This window comes from Phyllostomus discolor, chromosome 4 (genome assembly GCF_004126475.2).
Source record: "Phyllostomus discolor isolate MPI-MPIP mPhyDis1 chromosome 4, mPhyDis1.pri.v3, whole genome shotgun sequence".
NCBI classification, from domain to species: Eukaryota; Metazoa; Chordata; class Mammalia; order Chiroptera; family Phyllostomidae; genus Phyllostomus; species Phyllostomus discolor.
Window position 1 is genome coordinate 126,434,221 of NC_040906.2, and position 11,234 is coordinate 126,445,454.

The 11,234-nt window shown below is 33.8% G+C and overlaps 1 protein-coding gene across 1 annotated transcript in view; it reads left to right on the forward strand.

Moving 5' to 3' along the window:
• GFRAL (GDNF family receptor alpha like) overlaps positions 1-10,373 on the forward strand; it is a 55,795-nt gene extending 45,422 nt beyond the window's left edge. Inside the window, exons 6-7 of the mRNA XM_028510213.2 lie at positions 10,112-10,207; positions 10,297-10,373. Coding sequence (XP_028366014.2) covers positions 10,112-10,207; positions 10,297-10,373 — 173 coding nt within the window. The remainder of the gene's footprint in view (positions 1-10,111; positions 10,208-10,296) is intronic.
• The last annotated feature ends 861 nt before the right edge of the window (positions 10,374-11,234 follow it).

Genomic DNA, 11,234 nt, shown 5'->3' on the forward strand with positions numbered 1-11,234 from the left:
GATAATGATGTTGCATCCCATACTTTTGACAATAACATGAAGTTAACACTTACAAGGAGTGACAACAATGGGTGCATATCCCACTGCCCAGCATTTTTCCCAAAAGGGGGAGAGCATTGCCATCACCTTTCTCAAGTTCACTCTTTTCCTTTCTCACTTTTCTCACCTTCTAACTTCTTTCACATTTCTTCTTCTCCCTCTACCTACAGCTCAATTGGCATATAAAAGAGGGAAGAGAAAAGATAGAGCTAATATTTATTAAGTACCTACCATATGTCAATAATTTTCATCTGTGGTATATTATTATCTCTGAATTACTCTGTTTTTGCTGGGTCATGCAGTTACTTACACTCTCCAAACTTCGGTGGCTTGATTTCTAGGTTATGGCACATGGAGGCAGCTGTGGGTTGACAGCTGAGTTCCTATGATGCCTTTCTAAACTCAGGCTAGCGGCCTCACTGCTATTTGGGAGATACCACATTACGGCAGAGATTAAAAAAAAAAGGAACAATAGAATTGCTCTTAAGCTTCTGCTTGAATAGAACATACACCATTGCTGATCCCATTTTTTAAAAGATTTTATTTATTTACTTAGAGGGGAAGGTAGGGAGAAAGAGAGGGAGAGAAACATCAATGTGAGAGAGAAGCATCAATAGGTTTGCCTCACATGTGCCCCAACCATGGACCAGGCCCCCAATGCGGGCATGTGTCTTAACCAAGAATTCCTAACCAAAAACTGGTGATCTTTTGTTTTATGGGAGGACAGTCAAGCAACTGAGCCATGCCAGCCAGCTTGTTGATCACATTTTTTAATAACTCAAGTCAAGGTAAAGCTCAGTGTCAGTGGGGCAGTAAACATGCTTCTCTCACAAAAATGGGTGCTTTAAGTTATATGACATCGGTGATGAGTATATAATTCATTACAGTGCGAGAGGAGTGAATTCTTGCACAAAATAATACAGTCTATCTCAATTCCCCTTCTACATGTGAGATGCATGAGACTCAGAATTTGAATTGGCATGTGCAAGGCTATTACAGCTAATGAATGATACAACTAAGATCATGATATCATTCTTTCTGATTCTAAAGCTAGTGTTCTCTGAGCATCCAGGTTGAAAAGTGGGGAGAAGGACATTGTAGTTCTTTCCTCTATTATTACACCTTTCATGCCAAAGCTGTTCTAAAACATCATGCTGCATCAAGAGCCCGAGTCCTCCAATTTAAATCTTTGTATTCAATATCAAATAATACTCTATATAATATTTATTAATGATATAATTTATGGAGCACTTTGTGCCAAAACAGTGTTCCAAAGTCTCTGTATATTGTCCCATTTAATTTTTAAGTATATATCTTGTGGTAGGCATTATTCCATTTTAAAGATGAGGGAACAGAGCCTCACTAAGTAGCCTAAGGTGGTGAGGCAGAGTTGGTTTGCAATCCATCTCTGATTCATACTCCTGTGCTATTATGCTCCATACCATTCTGCTTGTCAACAAAAACCTCTCTGTTTTAAATATACCCTTATGCTTTCTCTGTTCTCTGTTCTGAATTCCACTGCCTACTATTAGTTGTCATCTTCTTATACCTAAGCTGTTGACTGTAGCTTCCCAGTTAGATCTCCCCACCAAACCAGCTTAACTTTGACCAGAATAATTCTTGAATTGTGCCTTAACCATGTTATTTCTATGTGCAAAAGACAGTTCTAGCTTGCCTTGGGTCCTATTTCCATCCATCCCACATCTAAACTCCTTTTTCTGATTCCCAAGGATACCCAGAATACATATTAGCCTTATTTCCCACTATCCCTCAAAGGTGTAACTTTCCCTTAATTGTACCTCATTTATTCTCACCTCACTTTATTCACAATCCTCCCCTTACCCAAAATTAAACTGAGAACTTCATGATAGTAGGGCCATGTATTTATCCTACAAATATGCTCCATGTTGATTGTCATAGTGTTAGCTTTGAAGTAAGAAGTGATTACTTAACTGGAACATCTGTATTTGTGTCCAAGGAAGGTAGTTTCTGCCATGTGGTCCTGTGGGCTTTTACAGGTGACTAGGTATAAATGATACATGAATTTCTTCTAGTTTTTCTGGAATAGCTCACCAAAGTAGAAGGGAAAAATCTAAATTTGCCATATTTCATAAGGACAAGTTAAGAAATTAAAGAATGGAAGATTACCTAGCAGCAAACAGAGTTAATGTTGTATCACGCCAGCCTCTCTCTCCAAGGGGCAAAAGAAGTAGCATTTGGGATGTCAGGAATCTCAAGTCAGGAACACTTGTTTGACTTCCAGGGATAGAGAACAAGAAAAATTATGGTGTCAGGTCCTTGAGAAGGTGTGTTAGTAGAGGAAAATATTATAAATGAATGCATACATTTACAGACATGTATTGTGCTTTCTTTCTGTTGACTAAAGATAAGAATCCTCAATAAATATCATATGCCCACCTAAAATATATAAATATTTGTCTATCAATCACCTTTATCCCAAATTTTTATGGACTCCCAGATATATTGCATAGAGAAAATAAATTTAGGTAAAGTATGTCCCTCTACTGTAGGGAAAAAAAAAACACCTAGAAAGAAAATGTATATAGCTTATTTTGTAAAATGTAGAATTTTTAGTCATTTATTCATAGGATCTTTTATTTGTCTAACACATAAAAGTATTCTACAGAACTATTATTTAATGGGACACAGTTTAGAAAATTTTGCCTCTTCCAACAAACTTTGAATTTATTGTGTCCACTTAGATATCTCCTAATGTAATGATGAAGATGCTCACTCTTTTCCCAGCAGAACAAAACAAAACAAAACAAAACAAAAAAACAGACTCTTAGAATTACCAGGAAAACGTTTCTTAACACATTTTCATGGATTGAGTAACCATATCCATTGCAGCTGGGGCATTCAGTTTATATTTTAAGAAATGGTGCTAACTTGTACAAAGTATGTGATTTAGGTGACAGCCCTTGGCTGATGTCAGTTAAGATGAGAAAGACCAGTATAGAATCATATACTACACAGTGTATGTCACTATACAGTGACAGATGTGCTATTTCAAGTGTGAAAGTTGCTAATATATACTTTTTGACTATTAGATAATTGCATGGTCATGACATTGTAGTCGCCATAGTATACTGTAAATTAGATAGTTATGGTCTCAATTCTCAAGAAGGTTACTGTCTAAGGTAAATTAACAACATATATCTTACTTTTATATTCAGCTTTTCCCTGAAATTTATGTATAGGAAAGAGAGTTTCTGAATTAGCTTATCATTCCAAATGACAATGGAGGCTTTCCAAAATGTATTCCTTTTCTTTATTTCTCTAACTCTCTTTTCCCTGGTGTTATTAATCAGCCTTGAAAAAATTGCATAAGCCAGCCAGGTAAAGTCTTATATATTTCCAAAAGGGTAGACATTAATAAATCATTCAATTCCAAATGGAGACATCAGAAAGCTATTTAGAGACAATTAATGTTATTGTCACATACACTTTTCCATAAAAATTCTGTATGCTAAAAACCTTTATGTATAAAAACATAAATGTATGAATTTGATAAAATATAGTGTAAAATATTCCAATTCTTATCTTACATTTGTCTTATTGCAAGCTCTCCTAGTACTTGCATAATATAATTCAAGGTAAAAATGACTTCAATTTTGGGAATATATTTTTCCTATTAAACTCATTCCAGACATAGGCAGTTTCAAACAGCAGGGTTATTTTTATCTAAGACTCAGATTGTATCAATGTAGACCTAGATTCTAACAGCCAAAGTTATAGCCAAGTCTGTTTTTAAGCAGTTATCCTGATCTTGTGTGCATTATTCCTTGTAGGTCCTTTGCCTGATGAATAATCAGGAAAGACTTACATATGGTCCTAACTCTACATCTGTAAAAAAGAGAAAATGATTTCAATATCATACTCTAAGATAATCCACCTTAAAAATAGCAGCATTTATTTTTTTTATATTTGTTAAATCTCAAAGTTAAAGTGGTTGAGTTGTTTGATTACATTGGAAATGATGGACATATTTCAGGAGTGTGTACAAGCTGACATATGTTATGGGTGTGGTGAAGCATTTCAGATGCTTTAGTTATTAGATTTTATGTCACTTTTTTTATTGTGAATTTCAGCAACAGAAACATATACAATCATGAACATTTGCAATCATATACTGCTATTAAATGCTTCTTAGTATATAACACCTTCAAAAAAACTTGTTTCTATTATTTTTCAAATGTATTTCCTAATCCAATTGTCCGCCACATTGAAAAAAAGCCAAAGGTATTTTACCTTTTTGTGGTGTCTAGGAGGTATTTTATATATAATTGGTAGGAGATTTTACTGCAAATCACATCTTCAGTATTTACCAACTCGGTGATCTTGGAAAGACTATTCTGAGTCTGAGATTCTTTGTTAAGTTGAGCTGAAAATTCTTCCCGTCTAGCTAGTTGTTATAAAATTAAAGAGTGCTTGTCTAAGTATCTTGTAAATGTATAGAAGTAAAGCATTTTGTTTGTTGTTTGAATATGTATTGGGTTGGCCAAAAAGGCTGTATGGTTTCAAAATAAAAGACATATTTTTCATTTTCACCAATAACTTTATTGATTTGGATACTTTGAGTATATCAGCTATTTCCCAAATAATATAACATTCACTGTTCTCAATTAATATCTCGAATTGATCATTATCAACTTCAACTGATATACCCATCTGGGGAGCATCTTCCAGTGAGAAATCTCCAACACAAAACTTTACAAACCACTTTTGATACATTTGATCAGTCACAGCACATTTTCCATACAGTGCACAAATCTTTTTTTGGTTTTTTGCATTTCAGTTGTGTTTTTACCTTTCTTGAAATAATAAAGCATAATATGCCAAAATGTTGTGTATTTTCTTCCATCTTCAATATTAAAATGGTTACACAAAAATTTACCAATTTTGATTTTAAATGCACACTGATATGACAGCTGTCACAATACAATCTAACAAAATTGTTTAAATGAAGTTAAAGACAAAAACAAACTTTTTGGCCAACCCAATACATGTATTTCTCTCTTCCATTCTGTAGACATATATAAAATATATATACAAATATATAATTATACAAATAGTCATATATATACAAATGTTTATTCGTCCTGCATCATCAGAATTATCTGCTTTATCCCAGACCTATTGAATCAAAATTGGCATTTTAAGATAAACAGAAGATTCACATTATAGTTTGAAATCATTGAATTATGTGATACATTCACAGTGCGATCTCTCTCTCTCTCTCTCTTTCTCTACAAACACACACATACATGTAGCAGCCAGAGAGCTAGGCAGTAATACCAAAAAATGTAGATATATTATTCTGAATTGATAAAAGAGAAATCTAGAAAAACATTTTCTCTTTTCATTAGAACTGACCATCAGTTGTAGTAGAAATGTAAAAAGGTATTAAATGGTTCATTGCTGGAATGGTAATGACTATCTGTCAAGAATAAAGCGTAATGGACCCTTACAATGAAAGTTTAAATCAGATAATCTAAGAAGTGTCACCCAGTTTTGTAGTTCTACTATACATACACACTTTGTATTTATAAATGTACACATATGCTCTAACTGGGAATCTTCTATACCTATTTTCTATCAGTATCTTTAGATATGTTTGAGCCCAAAGCTACATGTGTTTTTTTTATTTTAAGATTTAAAATTATTGCCTTCTAAAACCATAATACTTTATTGCTCTAGTCTAGCGTTAGTTGTCAAAAATAGCATAATTTGCACTCTCATTGCCACATCAGTGACTATTTCATTGTTTGCAGAAACTACTAAGGAGAACGTAGAATATTTAGGAGATTTTATTAGTGCAGGTGTAACTCACTATAATCACCAAGCATATCTACTGGATATGTGAACAACACTGTCATTCAACCAAGGGTCAAAGAGCAGTTGCCAGCCTTGTGAGTAGATGTTCCTAGACTTAGAATGCTGTTTGTTTCAACAAACCCATCATAAAGTAAAAATATCATAAATTGAAGATGCATTTGACACATCTTACTTACCAAACCCCACAGCTTAGCCTCACCTACTTTAAGCATGCTCAGAACACTGATTAGCCCACAGTTGGGCAAAACCATCTCGCTGCCACTGCCCAGTCCACTAGTCTGGGAAAAGATCAAAATTCAAACTACAGTTTCTACTAAACCTCTATCACTTTTGCACCTTCATAAAGTAAAAAAGATCTTAAGTCAAACCATCATAAGCCAGTGACCATCTGTATAGTTATTTATAAACTCTAAGCTTTTTGGCTTATGTCAAAAGATCAAGACAAATATTCTGAAGTATATACTTCCTCAGTGATGTGTTTTTTTTATTTTGTTTTTGTTGCCTGTAGAAAGCTGCCCATATTTGATGAATGTAGCTTGATGAGTTTACAGACAAGTACACACAATGAAACCATCACCATAATCTATACCATAAACATATGTATTACCTCCAAAAATTTCCTTCCATCCTCTTCATTATTTGCATGTGTGTGATGAGAACACTTAACATGAGATCTACCCTCTCAGAAAAATGTAAAATGTATAATTCAGTATTGCTGACAACAGACACTACAGCGTACAGTACATGTCTAGGACTTGTGCATCTTGCATAACTGAAACTTTGCACCTTTGACTGATACCTCCAAGTTTCCCCTTTCTGTAGCCCCTGACCAGCAACACCATGGGTTTCACCACAGTGTAGAAAGTAAACCTAAGATGTGGTTTATCTTTATTGAAGATTGTGAACTAAATAAAGGAACATGCCTTATTGGTACAGATTATGATTGTTTAGGACAAGTGTCTTCGTTAGTTGGTTTAGTTTTATAATGTTAAGTGCTAGTGGCAATAATATTATATCCCCATTATCTGTGTCAAGACCTTGGTCTATCACATTACTAATGTATTTTTTCAGACTTAAGGAATGTTTATGTATTTTTCTTTTTTCCCAACACCAATCCTTCTGAGATCCATTTTAAGACAGAGGCTTTCAGACAACAATGATCAGAAGAGTCCATGATATATGCAATTTCACTCCTGATTATTAAATGAAAGAATTCAAAACTCATTTTCTATTTGGGAGTTTGTATACCTTCAGATAAGATAATATTGAGCAAATTGGAAATTTTATATATTAAGTCTGGTAAATAGCTCCAACCCTTGGATATGCAAAAAGGTGATCCTTGATTTTCATTCTCACTAAGATATCGCCACAGCATTGTCACTCTTTCATTTAACCATGAAAAGAGCGAAAAAGAACAACAATAACAATGTCACATGATATATTAACAATTTAAAAACAGCTACAGCTTTTTTTCAGTTATTCTATGAAAATATTTATCAAATATTTCTTCTAAGCAAAATCTTCCAGATTATGTTTTAATTAAAATTTTAATGAAAGGTTTATACATTTTCAGTTTGTGGTATGTTTAATGTCTATTTCAAGAATTCTGACATTTATTTTTAAAACATTATTTCATATACTTTCTACCACATTGTGTACATTGCACTTACCATTTCATATAAATTACACAAAGTACAATTTTAGTCTCCATCAGCCACTTCTGCACAAGGACTGCGGAAGAAAAGCACAGAAATAATCACATCTCTGTAGCTCATTTGGAGAGAATACTATTTAAATTTGTTCTTAATGTATGGCTGAAATTAATCTTGATTTCCCGTCAAATGTACAGGGATTTTACAATATAGTTCATAATAGTGTTTAATTCCTCTAGGGAACAAGTCAAGATAAACAAGTCACTGACAGTGTTTATCTATAAATATAGCAGATGGTGTGGGACTGAGGTGGGTTATTAACTCTGCCGACTTTAATTTCATGGTTATAAAACATTGTAAACCTCACTGTTTATAAAAGGCTGGGGAAGAATCTCCAATGGGCTTCAGTAGCCAAGAAACCCTCTGTAACATTAATCTCACTAACTGATATTCGGTATCCTCCTAGGGTGCAATATTGAAGATTGTGGAGTGATTGCTAGACACATTAAAATTTTCACTGGGATCATTAGCTAGCATTTCTGTCATTGATCTATTATAACCTTGTTAATGAGTTCCATGTGAGCTAAATTTGGTGAATGCAATGATTTTTTCTAAACTTTGCTAGGTGAATGTTTAACAATTACTTTAGGCAGTTATATAGCTAAAGGGTAGTATAATTTGTCAAAATAATACTTTTTTCTTATGCAAAGGTAAATCATGATATCTAACTAGACCAAATGTACCTAGAGATAAAATTTCAAAAAGAAAATGATACCTTCATTTGAACAATCAATGTACATTAAATACATTTACATTTAGACTATGAATCTGTTCAAAATGTGGCAAAATGCCACTGAATTTAAAAAATCAAAACAATTTGTCCTTTATTTTAAAAATTGATTTAAATATAATATTGTATTGTAATAATTTATTTCACTGAGTATTTGTATGCTCAATTTGAATAAAATTCTTTCAAAAAGGACCACTATTATAAAAATGGTATTATTTGAAACAGCTGAACTTCTCCATTTCAACATTATAGTGAATAACAAAATGTATTTGATAACCACAGTAATGAAAATTTTTCACAACCTCTACCTCTGTTACTTTTATATTCAAAAGAGGTTGATTTTTTTTTAGTTTTAAGGTCAGACTTCTATAAATATTATATGATAACCCAATATGTGAGTTGGGAATTAAAAAATCTTGAACTAAAAATGTCTTACCTGTGTTGAGTTTAGACTCCTTGAGAATGGGTGTTTTAATAACAAAACCCCCAGTTACTTTTCTAGCTTTTATATTAGGCTATAAGTATATAATATAATATACTTCTCCTGGATGCTCCCCCACCACTGGAGCAGGGGGCTTTGGTTATGGATCTGAAACCGACTGACCTATGCTTTCAAATGATTATCCCTATTATCAAACCTTGGTAACAGGGATCATCAAACTTTGGTAATAGAGCAATAGGGATAATCCTTAACCCAGGATTATCAAAGCTTGTCTTCCAAGGAGCTGGCTTCTGAACAGCAGCAGGCCTGGGCTGAGACAAAACTAACGGGACTGTTGGGAATAGAGCTTTCCGTCCTCCTCTTCAGAGCCTGCCGTCCCCGGCTGTCATGGGACCTGTTATCCCTTGACTTGATACACTCATTTTTACAAAAAGTGACTCTCATACTTGGACTTCCAAGCCCCAAAATGCATAAAGCACCTGAAACAGAGGACAGCAAAGCCTCCCTCAAGTGAAGACTTTACCTCATTTTACTTAAGCCCCCAAATTCCCCTGGATCATTGTCATGAGAGAAATTTGTTTTGAGACTATTGGTATGTTTGGCAATATTTGTGTTGAACTGAATCAAAACTAAAGGTGATTTCACTTCCAAGTTATTAGTAAAAGTCACATAAAATACATCTATCGATTAATTTTAAGGATCACATCTTTTTGTCTTGTGTTTTGTGAAGTGAAGTAAAACTCTGTTTTGCAAATGTGGCCATGAAGATCAGGGTCACAGAGTGGTCGAGAGGAGCCCTTAAGTGAGATAAAACCAGGTGGCATCAACAGAGACTGAAGGAGTTAAAAAAGGGAAACAGAATGGGGGGAATAAGTAAATCTGGATGTTGACATGTCTGAGCAGAGGGGTGAAAACAGTGATAGGTTTAAGGACCCTCCTTTGTAAGAATTCATAAACACAGTGGATCTTAGGGAAATGACATATCATTAAAAGCACTTTAAAATAATCACCCTTGTAGAGGAAGAATCTTTTTCTATATCCCAATAACAGCCTAAAGTCTTTTTTTCTCATTGTCTATACATGAATATTTTATAAAATGTAATATTTTCTCTAATCATGCTGTGAAAAAAGTTTCTATAAGGAAATTATCTGATTAAAAGGTGAAAAAGCTGTCAAAATTTTAGAAAAGTTTACCCGAATATATTATATTTCATTAAAATAGTATCATAGAAATAAGTTGCTGCCTTAAAAAGCAAATTACAACCCATGGGATAAAAGCTATGCATTACCTTTAAGTGCTTTAATCTCATTTTCCTTATTTTCTTTCAGATTATTCGACTCTGTCCAATGTCAAAGGCATTGCATTGCATAAAAGTAAACATACAGAGGAAATAACTCTAAGTGGATTTCATTCCCCCTTCAACGGTCCGTTAAAAATCAAACTTCTGTACTATTCTTTTTATTATTTATTCTCTAGAGAAATCCAGTAACTTTTAAAAATCTTTTGTCTCCAGGAGAAGTAATGTATGCTGTCATGTGCGTGACAGTCATCTGTGGAATCCTTCTCATGGTTGTGATCAAGCTGAGGTAACTGGATACAACGCCGAAGGGAAGGGCTGGAGCTGAGTCAGCCCCGTTAGAGCACATTTCACCACAGAGGGCCTGAGAATGAATGCTTCTCCGTTAAGACCTACTAAATCAACTTTTAATATGGGCTGGGTCCATGGAAACGGTACTCTCTGCCTTCATATGTAAGGGAAATGTGATCATAGGGGAATTTTTTTCATTGCATTTTACAAGCACATATGTATTGTTCCCCCAATTAAATTTGTTATCAATCTTTTCCCTGGTTTTCATACAAAATCCAAGTTGACCTTTGCTTCATTCCCTATGCAAACCACTTGCAGGATTCATCAGCTTATAGAATGGACCTGTTGTGCACTTTATACAGTTTATATTTGCCTAAAGATTTACTCTTCATTTTAATTTATTACATTCTAATGAATTTCATTCATGTTTTAATATGCAAGCATTAAGGCTTGTATAATTTGAGGCCTCACAGGGTACCATTAGAAAGATACTACTTCTGCCTGACATTAATTCACTCTTTCCAAATATTTTTTTCTTGGCTGTCTTCATTGCTCAAATGCAGTAATGCTCCAGCAGGCATGTGAGATTTAAGACCAGTAATCTCTAGATTTCTAAATGTCTAGGGTTTAAAAACCTTCCACCTATTTATCATTTACAAATAGATGTAAAGTGGGGTGCAGTTGCTTACTTTAATTTTTAAAAATAACCTCATATTTAAATATCAGTGATGTTGATTTCCTAATTCATTATACCTATATGTATCTTTGTATATAGTTTATCATAAAGAAACATTACATATATTATACAAACAAACATAAGATACATTTGTCAGTAAGATTCAGCCTAGAGAGTAGCAGAGGCA